Here is a 21283-nt window from a genome sequence, read left to right as displayed (position 1 = left end):
TGAGCCCTGTGTGGAACAACCTGATTACCTTATATCTACCCCAGCGTTTAGAACAGTGCTTGGCACATAGTAAGCACTTAACAAATACCGTCATTATTATTATTATTTTACAGATAAGGTAACTGAGACATAGAGAAGTGAAGTGACTTTCCCAAGGTCACACAACAGACAAGTAGTAGAGCCAGGATTAGAACCCATGACCTTCTGACTCCCAGGCCTTTGCTCTATCCACTGTACCATGCTGCTTCTCTGTGTGGCAGTGCTTCATTCATCATTCATTCTTTTGATCATATTTACTAAGCACTTACTGTGTACAGAGCACTGTACTAATCACTTGGGAAAGTACAATACAACAATAAACAGTGACAATCCCTGCCAAAAGTGAGCTCACAGTCTAGGGTGGGGGAGACAGACATCAATACAAATAAATAAATTTCCCTTTCAGTGGAAAGGGCACGGGCTTTGGAGTCAGAGGTCATGGGTTCAAATCCCAGCTCCGCCAATTGTCAGCTGTGTGACTTTGGGCAAGTCACTTCACTTCTCTGGGCCTCAGTTCCCTCATCTGTAAAATGGGGATGAAGACTGTGAGCCCCCCGTGGTACAACCTGATCACCTTGTAACCTCCCCAGCGCTTAGAACAGTGCTTTGCACATAGTAAGCACTTAATAAATGCCATTATTATTATTATTATTAATAATAAATAAAACTACAGATATATACATAAGTTCTGTGGGGCTGGGAATTGCGTGGGGGGAGAGTAAAGAGAGCAAGTCAGGGTGACACAGAAGGGAGTGGGAGATGAAGAAAAGTGGGGCTTAGTTTGGGAAGGCCTCTCGGAGGAGATGTGCCTTCAATAAAGCTTTGAAGGAGGAGAGAGTAATTGTCTGGCAGATGTGAGGAGGGAGGGCATTCCAGACCAGAAGCAGGATGTGGGCCAGGTGTTAGGTGGGGCAGAAAGCAGGAGTTAGAGAGTAGCAGAAAGAGAGAGAGCCTAGGGATAGAGCACAGCTTATTGATGGAGGACTGCAAAGTCCAGGACCCATAATCTTCAAAGCTGACTTCATTGGAAAGATGGAACCAAGAAGAAAAATTTGCTTCTCCTAGAATCTTGCATTCCCCAAACCTTGGCCTGATCAGCATTCCTTTGTTTTGGGAGATGGGTAGTGGAGCAGGAGTTTGGACACTCCCATGTTCATAACTTGCATCAGGTAAAATCAGGGAAGGCCTCCTAGAGACGTAAATTCAGAAGGGGTTTTGAAGATGGAGGGCTGTGGCCTTGGTGTTTGGTACACGAGGGTCTTTTCAGGAAAATTTGTCCAAACTGCAAGCTCATTGTAGGCAGGGAATGGGTCTGTTTATTGCTGTATTATACTCTCCCAAGCACTTAGTACAGTACTCTGCACACAGTAAGCACTCAATAAGTATGAATGATTGACTGGTTGACTCTTCCAGATTCCCTTTAGCTCTGCGCCACCTCCCTTCCCTAGTGATGCTTATATTTCACATCCCCACCCCCAAATAAGGACTAAAGCTGCTTGGATTGGGAAGAGAGGAGCTGCTTATAGCACCTGATGCTGGTGCTTAGCGTGCCTGCTCTCCCTATAATTATTATTATTATTATTACGGTATTTTCTCAGAACTTACTATGTGCAAGGCACTGTACTAAGTGCTGGGGGGATACGAGCAAATCAGGCTGGACATGGTCCCTCTCCCATATGGGGCTCACATCTCAATCTCCATTTTACAGATCAGGTAACTGAGGCATGGAGAAGCTAAGTGACTTTCCCAAGGACACACAGCAGACATGTAGCAGAGCTGGGATTAGAACTCATGACCTTCTGACTCTATCCAACACACCATGCTGCTTCTCAACTTATTACAACTTATGAGCCCTTTGCAGGTAAAAAGTGAACCCTGATTGGGAGTGATGATGATGATGGCATTTGTTAGGCGCTTACTATGTGCAGAGCACTGTTCTAAGCGCCGGGAAGGATACAAGGTGATCAGATTGTCCCGCGTGGGGCTCACAGTCTTAACCCCCATTTTACAGATGAGGTAACGGAGGCCCAGAGAAGCTAAGTGACTTGCCCAAGGTCACACAGCTGACAGTTGGCAGAGCCGGGATTTGAACCCATGACCTCTGACTCCAAAGCCCAGGCTCTTTCCATTGAGCCTCACTGCTTCTCCAATGGGGAGCCATTTCAGGTTTCTGGGAAAGTGATTTGAGCAGGATAATATTGGAGGATGACCCTTGCTCTGGGGGAAGAATGAGTTGAGTGGGAGAGGAGAGAAGGAGGCAGGGAAACCAGCAGGAAGCTTCTCAGGGAGGTATACAGTAGTTAGAGCCCCAGTAGAACCAAGGCTGTGGGAGCAGACATAAGGGATTTAGCCTATTTGGCAGCTCATAAATTTATATGGATGAAACAGTGGGCCCCACAAAATGCAAAAAGGCTTGCATGAAACTGCTCTCTAGGCTTCTGTGACCCTCCAAATGAGAGGGCCAGTGACAGTAAAATTAATTCAAACCAGAGCATTGCATAGTTTACTCACTGCAGCTCAGTGAACCATTTCCTTCACTTCCTGGCCTTGGGCCATGATACACATGGGGCCATCACGATTACAAATGCCGAGCCAGCTGAATAACTGACCCATTTGGGGGCAATTTGGCAATGCCCCCAAAGTGCCCAACCAGAAACAGCCCACTGGCCAGCTGGTTAACAGCCAAGAAACTGCCAGATTTCTCTCATCCTCACATCATCAAAAAAGCAGTCAGTCAAATAAAGTACCAACAGTTTACCAGCCCATCTTGCACCCAGCAAACTATATACCATCAGTGTGAATTCCTCAGTCCAAATGTTGGCTTTGCCACATGTCTCCATGGGGTAAGCCAAACACTCAGTGCTTAACGAAAGCTCACAGAGGGAAGGTTGACATCATGCTCCAATTTCTCTGAGACCCGTATCCTCCATCTCTCCCTTGAACCTATCTAGGGAGCTTTGCCATCCCCTCATTAATCTCACCAGCCTGGCATCTCAAGATAGTCCCCAGAGATGGGTTGGCTGGCAGTGGGTTTGGAGAACAGAAATGTCCTTCGTGCTAGAAGAAAATGTCACCTACTGAAATTCACTAGGGTGCATGTGTGACTGAAAAAGGCCAGTGCCCACAGTCCTGATAGCATTATGCACACTCAAATGATTTTGGATAGACAAACCCTTGCACTTTGAATTAGTTAGGGTATTTATTAAGTGCTCACTATGTACCAAGCATTGTGCTAAGCACTGGGTAGAGACAATAATAACAGATCAGACAGTGTCCCTGTTCCACAGGGGGTTCTTGGTGGGGGTAGAAGCATAAAACCAAGTATAACAATAGATTACAAACAACCAGTAACAGAGCCAACAAACCAGAATTATAATACCAAGGCAAGAAAATGGACATTTCTTGGAAGTGAGTTCTCAGAAACCCCACTACTTCAGGTTGTCAGAATGACATTATTCTCAGTGCTGGCACCAATTTGCTGTGGAAACCTGTGGAAGACAATGAACCTCAGGACCTCAGTTGCTCCTTGATAAAATGGGGGCATAGAATACTTAATAATAATAATAATAATTTCGATATTTGCTAAGCACTTACTATGTGCAAAGCACTGTTCTAAACGCTGGGGAGGGTACAAGGTGATCAGGTTGTCTCACATGGGGCTCACAGTCTTCATCCCCATTTTACAGGTGAGGTAACTGAGGCACAGAGAAGTTAAGTGACTTGCCCAAAGTCACACAGCTGACAAGCGGCGGAGTCGGGATTTGAACCCATGGCCTCTGACTCCCAGCCCGGGCTCTTTCCACTGAGCAATGCTGCTTTATTCCAACCTCCCAGAGATATTGGAAGAACTCGGAGTAAAGAAATCGGCGAAGCCTGCAGAGGACTGCGAGTTGGGAGCCGCTTTCATTTAGTCTGTTTTCTCACTGTGTTTTAAAAAGTGCAGAAATTGGAGAGGGTGCAGAGAAGAGCAACGAAAATGACTGATGTTCTCCCCATCTTCAAAGCCCTCTCCAAATCCCACATACTCCAGGAAGCCTTCCCTGATTAATTCCCAACATACCAAGTTCCAGCCACTTTTGTACTTATACACACCTTCAGCACTCATGTGTTTATGTCTGTTAAATTGGACAGTCCATTATTTATTCTGAATTTTCATCCTGGTATATTCAATCAATTCCCCATTTGATCTTTGTTATACCAACTATTTTTAATGATATTTGTTAAGTGGTTATCGTTAAGTATTTACTATGTGCCAGGCACTATACTAAGTGCCAGGGTAGATACAGTGTTATCAGGTTGGACGTAGTCCATGTCCCACATCGGGCTCACAGTCTTAATCCCCTTAACAGAGATGGGGCAACTGAGGCACAGAAAATTTTAGTGACTTGCCTAAGATCACACAACAGACGAGTGGTGGAGCTGGAATTAGAACTCGGATCCTTCTGACTCCCAGCCCGGGCTCTATCCATTGGGCCAAGCTGCTTCTCTATTCCCGTAGTTTGTGAATATTTTGTTCGTCCATTTCCCCCATTAGATTGTGAGCTACTTGTGGGCAGAGAAAATGTGTTTTGCTTCTGTTTGTTCTTTCTTAAGCCATTAGTTTATGTATACATAAACTATTTACATGGTCTTTTCATATTTATAGAAGACACCACTGATGGTGAAGTTCATCTCAGTGTTTTGTGGCTGAAAAGGCCAATGTGGGATCCATAGTCCTGTCCACACTGGGCACACAGAAATATTTTCCTCTGCTGTGCTGTATTTAATGTTTCAGTGCCTGGTGCACTGGGTTTTGGTTTTTTTTTTTTTTTTGTCTTCTCGTTTCTCTTTGCATGCAAAGTTTTTGTGAAGGGGATGCTGATTACTTGTTCTCTGCTGTGCTGTATTTAATGTTTCAGTGCCTGGTGCACTGGGTTTTGGTTTTTTTTTTTTTTTGTCTTCTCGTTTCTCTTTGCATGCAAAGTTTTTGTGAAGGGGATGCTGATTACTTGTTCTCTAATACCCTCAGAGGCCCAAACAAGAAGAAATGGATTTCTCCCAGCGACAGAAGTAGCTTGGACATGAGAAAGACCTTCCTGTTGAGCTGATTTAAACCTTGGAACAAGCTCCAACGGAAGCTTTAAAGTTTTCTTACCTGGAAATGTTTTCAAAGTGAATAGGTATCTTTTAAGGTATGGATGCCTTAGTGTTTATCTGCCTGAAAGCAGAGTGCTGGCCCAGATTACCTCCTGAGGACCTATTCCAACTCCAGGATTCTACTATTTTCAAGAGAATCGTGTGGCCTAGTGGAAAGAGCATGGGCTTGGGAGTCAGAGGACCTCGGTTCTAATACCAGCTCTGCCAAATACTTGCTGTGTGACCTTGGGCACGTCATTTAACTTTTCTGTGCCTCAGTTCTCCTGCTTCTTAATATATCTAAAACAGAATTTCTTATCCTCCCGGGGACTTTCCCATCATTGTAGATGGCACCATCATCCTTCCTGTCTCACAAGTCCGTAACCTTGGTGTTATCCTTGACTCCTCTCTCACCAGTGCTTAGAACGATGCTCAGCACTTAGAACAGTGCTTTGCACATAGTAAGCACTTAATAAATGCCATTATTATTATTATTATTATTCAACCTAGATATTCAATCCATCACTACATCTTGTTGGTCCCACGTTCACAACATTGCTAAAATCCGCCCTTTCCTCTCCATCCAAACTGCTACCATGTTAATCCAGTCACTCATCCTATCCTGCCTAGGTTACTGTATCAGCCTCCTTGCTGACCTCCCTGCCTCCTGTCTCTCCCCACTTCAGTCCACATTTCACTCTGCCGCCCAGATCTTTTTTCTACAAAAACATTAAGGACATGTTTCCCCACTCCCCAAGAAACTCCAGTGATTGCCCATCCACCTCCAAATCAAACAAAAACTTCTCCCACTTGGCTTTAAAGCACTAAGTCGCACCTTGCCCCCTCCTACCTCACCTCACTACTCTCCTACTACAATCCACCTGCACACCTGGCTTCTCTAATGCTAACCTTCTCACTCTACCTCAATCTTGTCTATCTCGCCGTCGACCTCTTGGCCACGTCCTGCTTCTTGCTTGGAATGCCCTCCCTCTTAATATCCAACAGACTCTCCCCACCTTCAAAACCTTATTGAAGGCATATCTCCTCCAAGAGACCCTCCCTGACTAAACCCTCCTTTCCTCTTCTCCTACTGCCTTCTGCATCACACTGGCATGCTCCCTTTATTCACCCCCACAACCCAGCCCCACAAGACCTATGTACCTATATGTAATTTATTTATTAATATTTTTGTCTGTCAACCTCCCACCCATCCCCTGGCCGATTGCACACTCATTATGGGAAGGGAATGTGTCTGTTTATTGTTATATTGTACTCTCCCTAGTGCTTAGTATAATGCTCTGCATACAGTAAGCACTCAATAAATACAACTAACTGGTCTCCATCCTACTTAGACTGTGAGCCCCATGCAGGACAGGGACTGTGTCCAACATAATTAATTTGTACCTACCCCAGTGCTGAGAACACTTTGACACACAGTAAGTGCTAAACAAATACCATAAAAAAAAGTTGATAATCAATGTGCAGGTATTTTTTAAGACTATTTACAGCATCTGTGACTTTAATGGTAACAGGAAATTGATTTAATGAGATATTTACTTTTTTTTGGCTGATATATAACCAGCCAGAGAAATGGAAGCTGTGACGGGTAAATCATCAGAGAGTATCCTCCTGGAGAGTAACATTTAACCTTTTTAGCTCATTAGCTACCTTGTTAACAATGAACTTGCTATTAACATCTTAAACCCTTACAGGACAAAACTTCCAGTGTTCCTGGCAACAGATGAGTATTTTTTCTTGTTTTCTGGTGAATGATTAAAGCATCATGTTTGTTTAATAAATATGCCATTCGTTTCCAAGAGTTCAGCTAATTCCGGGATCTTTCCGTCATTGCTTCAGCCATGCAGTTATACAGGAAGGAGCAGCCTAATTGGATGATGATTTTCACTGGCAAATTTAATCCCTCCCAGGGTTTAAGAGGTGAGACATGGGGAGGGCCTCAGACCAGGCAACCTGATGAGCTGCACTTCCCACGGGCTCCACATCCCACTGAATTGAGCCCCAAATCCCAAAGTCTGCTAGCCAGCGCTTGTCACCAGGGCAGCAATCCTGGTTACCCCAATAGTAGATCTGCTTTAGGGAGAGATCAGTTACCCATCTGTAAAATAGTAATTAAGACTGTGAGCCCCATGTGGGACAGGGACAGTGTCCATCCTGATTACCTTGCATCTACCCCAGTGCTTATGACAGTGCCTGGCACACAGAAAGTGCTCAACAAATACCATTAAAAAAATAAAAAAGCAGTGCAGCCTAATGGATAGAGGATGGGCCTGATAGAAGGACCTGAGTCCTAATCCCATCTCCACTATTTGCCTGCTGTATGACCTTGGGCAAGTCACTTAACTTCTCTATACCTCAGTTATCTCACCTGTAAAATGGGAATTAAGCCTATGAGCACCACGTGGGATATGGATTGTGTCCAACTTGACTACCTTAAATCTACCCAGCACTTAGAACAGTGCCTGGCAGCTTACTATTAACAAATACCATTAAAAAAGGAAGAAAGAAAGAGTGATAAGAGACTGCCCAACTAGGCTGCTGGTCTTGGGCCACAACTGTGTGAGACTCACACTTGCTCACACACATCACAATACCTATTAACAAATTCACTGCAGTGCTATAGCAGGCCACGTTTGCACCCCCCAACAACTCCTGCCCCACCTTTACACTGAGCCATGTGAACACAAAAGTCAGCCTTCCCCTGTAGACAGATTCCTATGAAAATCCACCAGAAATTAAAGCTTTCATTGAGAAGTATTTATTATGGTATTTGTTCAGCATTCACTATTGTGTCCAGAACTGTTCTAAGAGCTGAAATACTATTTGTTCAATTTCTTAACGTCCACAACATGATTTTTCTTTAGGTTTCCCTAGATTTTCTCAAGCTTCAGACATATGGATTATGTACTCGCATTCACAACTGTGGCAGGCATCCCAGAAAGAACTGGCTCATAGGAGATGGATCTTTCTTACCTTTCAACCAAGGCAAGAGCAGGCTTTAATCATCCTTGTCCAGCATTCTGGACTTCAAGCCAAGAATATGTATGTGCAATGACTTCTAGATACTCTCTGTTCTGTTATCATACACATTTGTACTACACATTTTGACTACAACATTGTTAGGGGATTAGGGAATGTTTTGTCCAACAACACGAGCCAATTTGGATATGTAAATGTGGAAAGAAATGATTCTTTGTTCACTGCTAGGAATGGGTGAGTATCTAAGCACAATTCTGCTCAAGAGTTTTTTGGGACAGGAATGTGACTCCCATCTTATAGGACAGCAAGGTGTAGTAGAGGACATGCAGTATCTGCCCCTTGGGAGGTTTCCATTCAGGAAAACAACAGGGAAAGGAGCATTGTACTTGTAAAATGCTTGTCTCTGTGGGGCCAACCACTGTATCTGTTAACTCATAATTACAACTTCAGTTAGAAAGGTCTGAAAGTAAAGTCGGTGGAAAATTGGGAAAAATACCCAGGACAGTGTTCTTCTATTCCCAGAGCACTAAATGAAACCCATATTTACTGCTGACTGTCTCATCAAAATATTTTAGTGTGAGACAGTTTGTGATTTGGCTCTACAATTAGACCAAATTGCTCCAGAATTCTCAAAAAGATTCCAATTCATCCAAGCTTCCTGACCCAAACAGCCAGCCCCATCACCAGGCCAACATATAAGCTCAACAGTTCCTGGTGGAAAGCACTTCTTCCCTTTCCAGGAAGGTTGTCTCAACCCTGGGAAATAGCAGAACTCCTGAGGCTTCTTGCTGCTCTTCACAGAATCATCCTCTCTTGCTCCCCTCGGGCCTGGGATGCTTGCAGGGGTGAAGTGAGCATTCTTCAGTGAGGTAGACGGTGCTTGGATCCTTTGATCTGGGTTTCCTGAGGGCAACAGTGGTTCCTGGGGCACTCAGGAAAAAAATGGTTAGAGGGTCCAGGGTCCAGGATGTCCAGATCCTGGATTTTCACTCTGCCCATCTCCCTTCCGTTCAGCAGTATCACTGAGGTTGGAAAATGCCATGTGAATGTGGAGCCAAGGTCATTGGTTGAAGGAGTAGCAACCGTGGGGTAAAACTGCAGAACTGGGCAAAGTTCATCCAATGTTAGAGCCCTGTGGTATCATATTAGCTGGCATAGCAAGGCCCATCCATGATCACCTGGCACTGCCCAGACAATCTGGGTGGCCTGAGCCAAGCTACTCAACCTCTTTATCTGTCACCCAGGGTCAGGTGTGACTTCTGAGGCTCTCCTGAGGCTTAGGAAAGCCTGTAAGATTCTGAGGCACCCATTAGGATAGGAGGTAGCTGTCCGTCATTCAATTCTTCCAAGCATCCTTCGGTAGATGCTTGGTGAAGTGCTCTGCATTCAGTAGGTGCTCAGTAAATACCACTGATTGACTGACACTGTAGGAGGCAGACTAGTGGGTCGCTTGTACCACTGGGCTGGGTGACCCAGGGTGACACTGTTTAGATTCTTATGCTGCATGAGGTAAGGGCAGCAATGGGAATATGAATCACTGACTGAGAAGCCCCTGGTGACTCAGAGAAGGCAACCACAGGCAGATGGCTCCATTCCAGCTGCTGAAAGCAAGTGGGTTGCCCAGTCGGGTGGTAGCGGTGCCAGTAAGGCAGGGCTCATTGCGTGCCAACGTGGCCTTGGCCGTGGCTGGAGGAGTGACAACGGGTGAGGTGTCATGTCAAATCCCTTCTCTTTTTCCTTTTCAGACCCATCCAGGCTTGAAGGGGAGAATGGATCCATTTCCTTCCTCCAGGGTGGAACAAGGGCTCCCCTTTCCTCAGCTCCAATCCAGGTCCTTTAGAGAACGGAGAAGACATGTCCGAGGCCATCTCCTGGCCCCCCAGTCAACCTTCTCCTTTGGCCTGACAATTTAGAGTTTAGAGACGATTCAAGTTTTCTATTTGCTGGGTAGCGAAGAGTGGTCAAGATCTGGGTTCTCATTAATGTGTCAGGATACTGTGATTCCACAATAAAAGTTCAGCTTTTTACCCCTTACACCATTGGAGAGACAAGAGGAAAAGATGCCGGAGTAGCGATGGGGAAAAAAACGAATATCGGGTTCCTGAGGGAGGCTGTGGAACCTCCCTCTAAAAAGGCCTTCAAGTAAAGAACGATCCGCCTGTCCTGTATGGTTTAGTCTTTCACCTGCTTAGGGGAAGGGGGCTGGTCTAGATGACCTCTCCTAGTTCCTTCTAGTTTTTCGGCTGATTCTCCCATGAACTGTAGAGGTGACACCGGACCTCCAAGCCACATCTTGTAATCTTCACTCCCCAGGCTGCCCGGGTTTGACCAAGGAGAAGGACATCGCTCGATGCACCAAAGGACATGTCCAGCATGTAAACAGCTCAACTAGTTTCTTGGCAGGGCCCCCGCCGGGGCCCCCCAACTTATTTCCCAGAGACCGCTGTGGGATGGTGGAACTCCTTCCCCTCCTCCTCCACAGAGAACATGACGTGACTCTCGGGAGACATTTCGGTCTCCTGCTCCGGGAAGTGCGGGGTCTGGTCCGTCTCCAGGACTTCACTCTCGCAGCCGGACTCCACCGGGCCTTTGCCCTTGGGGGCCTCGTTGACTGAGCCCTTGATGGATCCCACGATGACAGTCTCGGCTTTCATGATGTAGATCTTCTCTGCAAGACAAGGGGAATAAAGTCAGTCTGATGAATAATGATAGTATTTGTTAAGTGCTTACTATGTGTCAAGCACTGTTCTAAGCACTGAGGTAGATACAAGGCAACTGAGTTGGACACAGTCCCTGCCGCACATGGGGTGCACAGTCTTAAACCCCATTTTACAGGTGAGGTAACTGGAAGGACAGTCGTTCTTAATCCATTCTGCCTAGCCTTGGGAGGCTAAAAGAAACCCTGCAGTGGCCAAAATTGGACAGTGAGCCCATAGGACCTGACTTTTAAGTTCCTGGTAGACTGTAAGCTTCTTGTGGGCAGGGAGCAGCATGGCATATGAGAAGCAGCATGGTAGAATGGATAGAGCTTGGGCCTAGGAGTCAGAAGGTTCTAATCCCGGCTCCACCACTTGTCTGCTGTGTGACCTTGGGCAAATCACTTCACTTCCCTAGGACTCAGTTCCCTCATCTGTAAAATGGGGATTGAGACTGTGAGTCCCACGTGGGACAGGGACTGTGTCTAACCCGACTCACTTGTATCCAACCCAGCGCTTAGTACAGTGCCTGGCACATAGTAAGTGCTTAACAAATACCATAATTATTATGGCAGGAGCATGGGCTTGGGAGTCAGAAGTCGTGAGTTCTAATCCCAACTCTGCCACTTATCAGCTTTGTGACTCTGGGCAACTCACTTAGTTTCTCTGTGCCTCAGTTATTTCATCTGTAAAATGGGGATTAAGACTGTAAGCACCACGTGGGACAACCTGATGACCTTGTATCTACCCCAGCACTTAGTACAGTACTTGGCACATAGTAAGTGCTTAACAAATACCATTATTATTATTATTATTTACTCCATTATACTGTACTATCCCAAGTGCTTAGTTCAGTGGTCAGCATACAGTAAGCACTGAATAAATATCATTGATTTGTTGCTATCAGTGGGATTGATCAATTGGCTGAATTTGCATCTAGGGGCCGGCAGAAGTTGATTTTCCTTGAAGTGACAGATGGAAGTGGGGGAGAGCGGTTTGGGCAGAGTCAGTGAAATTGTTTGCCAGGTCCAGACTTGAGGGTTACCACTTTTCACTTGTTTGTTTTGGGTTTCTGTTTTTTCAGAAATTGTACCCATCTTGCCCTGAGCTTGCTCATAAGCCTAGGGATGCCCAGAGGTATTAGGGAACACGGAACAGGGGAAACTGACAGAGGCTGCTATTGGACCTTGGCAGCAAAGAACTGCACCTGTAGCAAATTCCCTTGTGGACCTGCTGGGATTATGAGTTCGAGGAGATTAAAGGTCCCACATTCATTCATTCAATTGTATTTACTGAGTGCTTACCGTGGGCAAAGCACTGCACTAAGCGCTTGCAGAGCCCCACCACCATCTCCCAGAAATGAATCTGGATTTCACTGGAGATTGGAGAAAGGTACAGAACCACATTCCTGGAAATCAGATGGGGGATAAACTAGAACCCAGAATCTCAGCTTGTCTAAACACCAAGCTTATGTGTCTCCAACTCCTTCCCCACTGCCTTAATAATTAGTAGCAAGCCTGGGTCAGGCAGAGATAGAAGGGCTTTGAGAAGCAGCGTGGCTCAGTGGAAAGAGCACAGGCTTGGGAGTCAGATATCATGGGTTCTAATCCTGGCTCTGCCACTTGTCAGCTGTGTGACTTTGAGCAAGTCACTTAACTTCTCTGTGCCTCAGTTACCTCATCTGCAAAATGGGGATTAAGACTGTGAGCCCATGTGGGACAACCTGATTACTTTGTATCCCCCTCAATGCTTAGAACAGTGCTTTGCACATAGTAAGCTCTTAACAAATGCCATTATTATTATTATTAGTTGGTGCTTGTCTAGTAATAGCCTCATTCATCGATAAAGAATGTGTCACTTAATGGAAAGTTGTTGCCAACTTGTACTTCCCAAGCACTTAGTACAGTGCTCTGCACACAGTAAGCGCTCAATAAATAAGATTGATGATGATGATGATGATGATGAAAGAGCATTGGACTGGGAATCTGTTGATCTGGGTTCACGTCCAAGCTTGGCCATTATTCTGCTGTGTGATGCTAAGAGTGTCAGTTAACCTCTCTGCGCCTAGGTTTCCTTATCTGTAAAAGAGCAGTAATAACGCTTACCTCATAGGGATGTTGTGAGAGTACATTAAGAGAACTGCTATCACTGTGTTTCAGAAAACTGAAAATGTAATACAAATTCAAAGTGTCATCTGCATATAAATACTTCCTTAATTCTGACCATGTCCTTAGCAGCCTGTCTTGAAGGAAATTTTTCCTACTGTAATCCTATGATTTATATAGCATCTTTCTTCCACGAAAGGCTTCAGAGACGGTACCTGGTACTACCCCTCTCAGGATCGCACCTGCTATACCAGTCTTGGCTTTAGGAGGGGGAGTCAAGCAGAGGCATACCCATTCCCTAGTGAGTGGAAGGCAATCTGCTACAAGTCAAAACTCACCTGTACTGGGCAGCAGAGTCATGGGAGAGAGTAGAGGGTGGAGGCTCAAGTTTACTGTGCAGAAGAAGGAAATGGTAAACCACTTCCGTATGTTTACCAAGAAAACTCTATGGATACACTACCAGAACGATGGCAGGTGGAGGTGGGGCATTCTGGGAGAGATGTGTCCATGACGTCACTGTGGGTCGGAGATGACTCGACAGCGTAAGACAAGATAAGACCTAGCGCTATCCCTGAGAGGGAGTTTACTGGGCAATCATTTTTAGTAGCATTTCTTTCAATCCTGGGGATCAGAGATGTTCAGTGATTTACCCCAAAATCACACAGCTGAGTTGGGGTCCACCTTCAATCTGCTCCAATTAATTTAATAACTGAGTGGGGCCTTGAACTTTTATTTCTAGATCGTGAATATTGTGGGGTCCTAGCAGGGCAGCTGCTGTTTACCAGAACCAGTGAGTTGATTGACTTAATCAATCAATCAATGATATTTATTGAATGCTTGCTGAGTACAGAGCACTGTATTAAGTACTTGGGAGAGTACAATACATTAGAGTTGGACACGTTGTACTTTCCAAGTGCTTAGTACAGTGCCTTGCAAACAGTAAGTGCTCAATAAATACAATTAAATGAATGAATGAATGAGTTTACAGTCTAGAGTGGTTGAAAGACATTAAAATAAATTATGGATATATACATAAATGCTGAGGGCCTGAGAGTGGAGTGATTATCCAGTGTTAGCTCACTGTGGGCAGGGATGGTCTGTTATTTTGTTATTAAACTGTACTCTCCCATGCTCTCGGTACAGTGCTCTGCACATAGTAAGTGCTTAGTAAATATGACTGACTGATATTCAAGACCATAAACAGTGTAGAAGTGTGAGGGAGTAGAGGAAATGAGGGATTAGTTGGGTAAGGCCTCTTGGAAAAGATATGATTTTAAAGGATTTTTGAAGGTTGAGAGAGTGATGGTCTGTCAATTATGAATGGCAATGGAGAGCCAGGCCAGAGAGAGGATGTGGGCAAGGGGTTGGCAGCAAGATAGACTAGATTGAGGTATAGTGAGTAGGTTGCACTGGAAGAGGAAAGCGTGGGGGCTGGGTGGTAGTAGGATAACAGTGAAGTAGGAGGGGGAGAGCTGATTGAGTGCCTTAAACCCAGTGGTAAGGAGTTTCTGTTCAATGCAGAGGTGGGCTGGGAAACCACTGGAGGCTCTTGAGGAATGGGAAGATGTGGACTGAATGTAATTTTTAGAAAAATGGTACAGGAAGGAGAGTGAAGCACGGACTGGGGTGGGGATAGCCATGAAGCAGGGAGGTCAACAAGGAAGCTTTTTTAGTAGTCAAGGTAGGATAGGATAATAATAATAATAATAATAATAATGATGGTATTTGTTAAATGCTTACTATGTGCAAAGCACTGTTCTAAGAGCTGGGGGGGCTACAAAGTAATCAGATTGTCCCACGTGGGGCTCACAGTCTTAATGCTCATTTTACAGATGAGGTAACTGAGGCACAGAGAAGTTAAGTGACTTGCCCAAAGTCACACAGCTGACAAGTGGAGGAGCCGGGATTAGAACCCATGACCTCTGACTCCCAAGCCCGGGCTCTTTCCACAGAGCCGTGCTGCCTCTCTAGGGTAAGTGCTTGGATCAGCAAGGTGGCTGTTTGGCTGGAGAGGAAAGGGCAGATTTTAGTGATGTTAGAAAGGTAGAACCAATGGGATTTGGGGGTAGGTTGAATGAGAGAGATGAGTCAAGGATAATGCCAAGGTTATGGGCTTGTGAGAGAAGGAGGATGGTAATGTTGCCTACAGTGCTGGGAAAATCAAGGGCTGGACAGGGTTTGAGTGGGAAGGGGAGGAGTTCTGTTTTGGACATGTTAAGTTTGGAGGGTCTGCAGGACATCCAAGTAGAGATATCCTGAAGGCAGGAGGAAATGTGAGTATGCAGAAAAGGAGAGAGGTCAGGCGAAAGAGGTAGACTTAGAATCATCTGTGTAGAGATGGTAGTTGGAGTCATGAGAGTGAATGAGTTCTCCAAGAGAGTGGGTGGAAATGGAGAATAGAAGGGGACCCAGAACTGAGCCTTGAGGGACCCCAGACAGTTAGAGGGTGGGAGGCAGAAGAGGAGCCAGTGAAAGAGACTGAGAAGGAGTGGCCAGGGCTAAGCAGTCTTCAGGTAATGACCTCAGTGTACAGAGCCAGTTTGGTTAACCTGTATCTACACTTAAACTTAGAACAGTGCTTGATGCAGAGTTAGCACGTACGGAAAGCAGTGTGGCCTAGTGGAAAAAACTCGGGTCTGGGAGTCAGAGAACATGGGTTCTAATCCTACTGTGCGACCTTGGGAAAGTCACTTAACTTCTCTGTGCTTCAGTTTCGTCATCTGTAAAATGGGGATGCAATACCTTTTCTCCATGTGGGACAGAGATTGTGTCTAAAATGATTAAGTTTTTATCTAGCGTTCGACACTAATGAGGTGCTTAGCAAATAGTATAATTATTAATGAATACCATTATTATTATTTTTAGATCCCTATATTAGGTGCTGGTGGAGAGTGACAGCAGAAGAGAAAGTTATAGCTCTGCACTGGAGAAAATCTTAGTCTGATGGATGAGATGATACAAACAGAATCACTAAGAAACAACTAAATATAAAACTCTGAAGGAAGAAGCATATCACTCAGTGGAAAAAGCATGGGCTTTGGAGTCAGAGGTCATGGGTTCAAATCCTGGCTCTGCCAATTGTCAGCTGTATGACTTTGGGCAAGTCACTTAACTTCTCTGTGCCTCAGTTACCTCATCTGTAAAATGGGGATTAAGACTGTGAGCCCGCTGTGGGACAACTTAATCACCTTGTAACCTCCCAGCGCTTAGAACAGTGCTTTGCACATAGTAAGTGCTTAATAAATGCCATCATTACTATTATTATTATTATTATCAACAACATATAAAAGAAACCTGAAAACCCAAAGGGCAGACACCTACAATCCCAGCATTACCAGAAATGGGTGTGAGCGCTCCAATAAGAGAGTGTAATGAGAAGCAGCATGGCTCATTGGAAACAGCCCGGGCTTGGGAGTCAGAGGTCATGGGTTCTAATCCTGGCTTCGCCACTTGTCAGCTGTGTGACTTTGGGCAAGTCACTTAACTTCTCTGGGCCTCAGTTACCTCATCTGTAAAATGGGGATTAAGACTGTGAGCCCCATGTGGGACAAACTGATTACCTTGTGTCTCCCCCAGCGCTTAGAACTGTGCATGGCAGATATAAGCGCTTAACAAATACCAAAATAATAATGATAATATTATTATTATTATTAATGAATGAATGAAGGTAGGTGGAAGCATTCAGGGGAGGTTTCCTGGGTTTTTAGCTATTTTGAAAAGAGAGACCCCTTTCGGAAAAGAAAATGTGGAAGGGCATTTCTGTTGAGGGGAATGACATGTACACTGTCACAGAGGCAGGGGATCTGTGGTCTGGGGTTGGTAAGAAGATTAGTTTAGTTGAAGGGTAGAGCATAAATCAGGGCATTGTGGGCGACAGCAAAGATAGAACAATGCAAGGTCTTGAAGCCCAACATCATCAGCCTGACAAGAAGGATCTACCAGAGCCTGGGACAGCCCATGAGCCCTTGGGGCTGACTTGGATGAGCAGAAAAGACCATCTGGTTGTGCTAACACTATGTTTGGCAGCTCCGGGTCTCCCACAGCCTGGTTTTGTTTTGTTTTTTTGTTTATGGGAGATCACCACAGCCTCAACCTGGAAGTCGCCAGAAATTCTCATTTGGGAGGCAATGCTGGGTGTGCTACATTGCCCACTGGAAGTGAAAATCCCGCTGTTTCTAGTTTCGGGCTGTTGCTGCAGCTACTGGACTTGCCTGGCCCTGGCAGAAGCCAGGCCTAGGACAGTGCTGGGATGGACCAGGCACGAGGTGCAGCAGGCCACACCGTCTCCAGCCTCCCAGCCCACCGAGAGAAGCAGCGTGGCTCAGTGGAAAGAGCCCGGGCTTTGGAGTCAGATGTCATGGGTTCAAATCGTGGCTCTGCCATTTATCGGCTGTGTGACTTTGGGCAAGTCACTTAACTTCTCTGTGCCTCAGTTACCTTATCTGTAAAATGGGGATTAAGACTGTGAGCCTCCCGCGGGACAGCCTGATCACCTGGTAACCTCACCAGTGCTTAGAACAGTGCTTTGCACATAGTAAGTGCTTAATAAATGCCATTATTATTATCCCCTGGTCCTTACCACCCTTCCCTCCCTGGACTGAGCTCTGGCCAAAGCTCCTGAGCCGGTCAATTGTTCTCTCTGGGCAACCTCCCAGGGCCACGCGTTAGCCCAAACTGTCCCCAAGAGGGAAAGTCAGCAGGCCAGGAGCTGCAGGCTGGAAACGAGGCACCTGGCAGAAGAAGCCACACACTAGCACTCACTTCCCTAAAGTGAAGAGAACTGTCGGGCATGGCGTCTGTTGTCATAATATAATAATAATGATAGCATTTGTTAAGCATTTACTATGTGCAAAGCACTGTTCTAAGTGCTGGGGAGGTTACAAGGTGATCAGATTGTCCCATGGGGGGCTCACAGTCTTAATCCCCATTTTACAGATGAGGGAACTGAGGCACAGAGAAGTTAAGTGACTTGCCCAAAGTCACACAGCTGACAATTGGCGGAGCCGGGGTTTGAACACATGACCTCTGACTCCAAAGCCCGTGCTCTTTCCCACTGAGCCACACTGCTTCTCATAGGCTCAACTATGATCTGACGCACAAGAATAAAGCCTTGTATCTGTTGGGCACCGTTTCATCCCAGCCCTTATGATGTGCCCATGTTGTGTGTTCTGGGGAACCGCTGAAGGACAAGGAGAAAAAGGGGAAGTGGGAGATGAGGGAGCATTAGTGATGGAAATGAGGCACCTCTCTCCTCTGGCCAGGAGCTTGGGGCAGCAGGGCTCTAGGGGAGTGCAGGCAGTCAGTCCGTGAGTCAGTCAATCATATTTATTGAGCTTACTGTGTGCAGAGTACTGTACTAAGAGTTTGGGAGAGTAGTAATAACAATGATTGTATTTGTTAAGCACGTACTATGCATCAAGCACTGTTCTAAGCGCTGGGGTAGATACAAACTAATCAGATTGGACACAGTCCCTGTCCCACATGGAGTTTACAATCTTAATCCCCATTTTATAGATGAGGTAACAGGCACAGAGAACTTAAGTGACTTGCCCAAGGTCACACGGAGTACAATGGCCTAGTGGCAAGACCACGGGCCTGGAGTCAGAGGCTGTGGGTTCTAATCCTTGGGCAAATCTCTGTGCCTCAGTTAACAACTATAAAATGGGGATTCAGACCATGAGCTCCACATGGCATGATCTGATTACCTTGTATCCAACCCAGTGCTTAGAACAGTGCTTGGCACATAGTAAGTGCTTAACAAATACCATAATAATAATAATATGATGTAACAACATAACAGACACATTCCCTTCCCACAGTGCTCTGACCATCTAGAGCGGGAGACAGACCTTAATATAAATAAATAAATTACAGATATGTACGTAATTGCTGTGGGGCTGGAAGGGGAATGAATAAAGGGTGCAAGTCAGGATGATGCCGAAGGGAGTTGAAGAAAGAGAGTTGAAGAAGGGCTTTGCACCACTTGGACTGAACCAGGGAGGATTCACCAAGAGTAAATAATGAAACTGCACTGCTCTGTCAGCAGTTGGGGCTCTCCCGCCCTTGACACATCATCCTTCCTGGCTGCCGAGAAACTGCTGCTGGTGGTGGGGGTGACCTAGAGAGGCCACACGCTTCAAGCTGGCCCCAGCAGGGTCATGGAAGCTCTCCAACCAGGCACCCCAAGAGTCTTTCTTTGCCAGCCTGGCTGGGTCCCCAGCTCTGGGGAAACTGGCATTTGCGATCTTCCCCTGGGCCTTTCCTTCAGGCCGCTCGCTCTGACCACAGGCAAGAGTCAGGGGCTTCTGTAGTCACATGATGCCAGGCGACTGGCTCTCACTTCCCCAAAGTGAGGAGAACTTTCAGGCATGGCCGTCTATTGTCATAGGCTCAACTACCCTCTGACGCAGAAGAGGAAAGCCTTTTGTCTGCTGGGGACCATTTCATCCCAGACCGTATGATGTGCCCAGGTTCTGTGTGCTGGGAAATCGCTGAAGGACAAGGAGAAAAAGGAGAACTGGGAGTTGAGGAAGCATTAGAGATGGCAGAGGAGATAAAAGATGGGGGAAGGCAAAAGAGGAAGGGCAGAGGAGGAGAGAGGGAGAGGGGCATCAGACGTGACATTGAGGATGAAGGAGGAGAAAACATTTTCTAGGAGATCAAGTGTGAAGATGAATGAACTACAGTGCTCTGTACATTGTAAGTACTTAATAAATACCACTGATGGATTGCTTTTTTATGGTATTTGTTAAGCGCTTACTATATGCCAGGCACTGTTCTAAACACTGGGATAGATACAAGATAATTCGGTTGAACACAGTCCCTATCCCACATGGACCTCACAATCATAATCTTATTCCCCATTTTACAGATGTGGTAACTGAGGCACAGAGAGGTTAAGTGACTTGCCCAAGGTCACACAGCAGACAAGACATGGAGCAGGGATTAGAACACTGGTCCTTCCAACTCCCAGGCCCAGGCACTATCCACTAGATCATGCTGCTTCTCTAACTGATAAACTAGGAAAGTCAGGTAGACTGTGATTCTAATAAAACCGGTAATAATTTTGTTCTAAATATAGTATTTGCTAAACTTTATGTGCCAAGCACTGTACTAAGCATTCAGGTGGATACAAGATAATTAGTTTGGCCATGGGTCTCTTCCCATTTGGGGTTCACAGGCCATGTTTGAGGAAGAACAGGTATTGAATTCCCATTTTATAGATGGAGAAATTGAGATTCAGAGAAGGTGAGTGGCTACAAGGTTACACAGCAGGCAAATGGCAGAGCTGGGGTTAGAACTTGGGTCCCACGAAATTCCAGGCTCATGTTCTTTCCACTACACATCATTGCTTTCCCAAACAAGAATGCAAAGAACAGAAGAAACAGGCATTAAGCCAGACCAATGGGCTATCCAGCCCACCCACTATCTCTACAGTGGCATCAGGAGTCTCCCCACTCCTCAAGAACTTCCAGTGGTTGCCCATCCACCTCTGCATAAAACAGAAACTCCTTATCATCAGTTTTAAAGCACTCTATCAGCTCAACTCCTCCTACCTTACCACACTGCTTTCCTACTACAATCCAGCCTGCACACATCATTCCTCTACGCCAATTACTCACTGTACCTCAATCTCATCTATCTCGCTGCCAACCCCTTTCCCATGTTCTCTCTCTAGCCTGGAACTGCCCTCCATCTCAGAGCACCATCCTCCCCACCTTCAAAGCTTTATTAAGGACGTATCTCCTCTAAAGGCCTTCTCCAATTAAGCCCTCTTAGAGAAGCAGCATGGCGTAGTGGATAGAGCATGGACCTGGGAGCCTTCTAATCTGGCTACTCTAATCCCACCTCGGCCACTTGTCTGCTGTGTAACCTTGGGCAAGTCACTTCACTTCTCTGGACCTCAGTTACCTCATCTGTAAAACGGAGCTTGAGACTGGGAGCCCCATGTGGAACAGGGACTGTGGCCAACCAGATTTGCTTCTGTCCACCCCAGTGCTTGGTACAATGCCTGGCACATAGCAAGCACTTAACAACATAATTAGTATTATTATTATTACTATTATTTCCTCTTCTCCCACATCCTGCTGCATCACCTTAATTTTCTCCTTTTATTCATACCCCTCCCACCCCCACAGCACTTATGTACATATCTGTTAATTATTTTTATTAATGTCTCCATCTCCCTCTAATCTGTAAGATCATTGTGGCAGGGAATGTGTCTTTTCACTCTTATATTTCACTCTCCCAAGCAATTAATACAGTGCTCTGCACACAGTAAGAGCTCAATAAATACAAATGAATGAATGAATGAATATTTGAAATTTGAAA

At 45.7% G+C, this 21283-nt stretch overlaps 1 protein-coding gene across 1 annotated transcript in view; it reads right to left on the bottom strand.

Moving 5' to 3' along the window:
• Positions 1 to 10577: 10577 nt before the first annotated feature.
• Positions 10578 to 21283, bottom strand: part of TNFRSF8 (TNF receptor superfamily member 8) — a 58901-nt gene continuing 48195 nt past the window's right edge. Inside the window, exon 11 of the mRNA XM_038747294.1 lies at positions 10578 to 10819. Within this exon, the coding sequence (XP_038603222.1) occupies positions 10578 to 10819 (242 nt within the window). The remainder of the gene's footprint in view (positions 10820 to 21283) is intronic.

The sequence above is a fragment of the Tachyglossus aculeatus genome, chromosome 5, assembly GCF_015852505.1.
Source record: "Tachyglossus aculeatus isolate mTacAcu1 chromosome 5, mTacAcu1.pri, whole genome shotgun sequence".
Lineage (NCBI taxonomy): Eukaryota > Metazoa > Chordata > Mammalia > Monotremata > Tachyglossidae > Tachyglossus > Tachyglossus aculeatus.
Note: the sequence above shows the minus strand (reverse complement) of the source record. Positions and strands in the feature narration are given on the sequence as shown.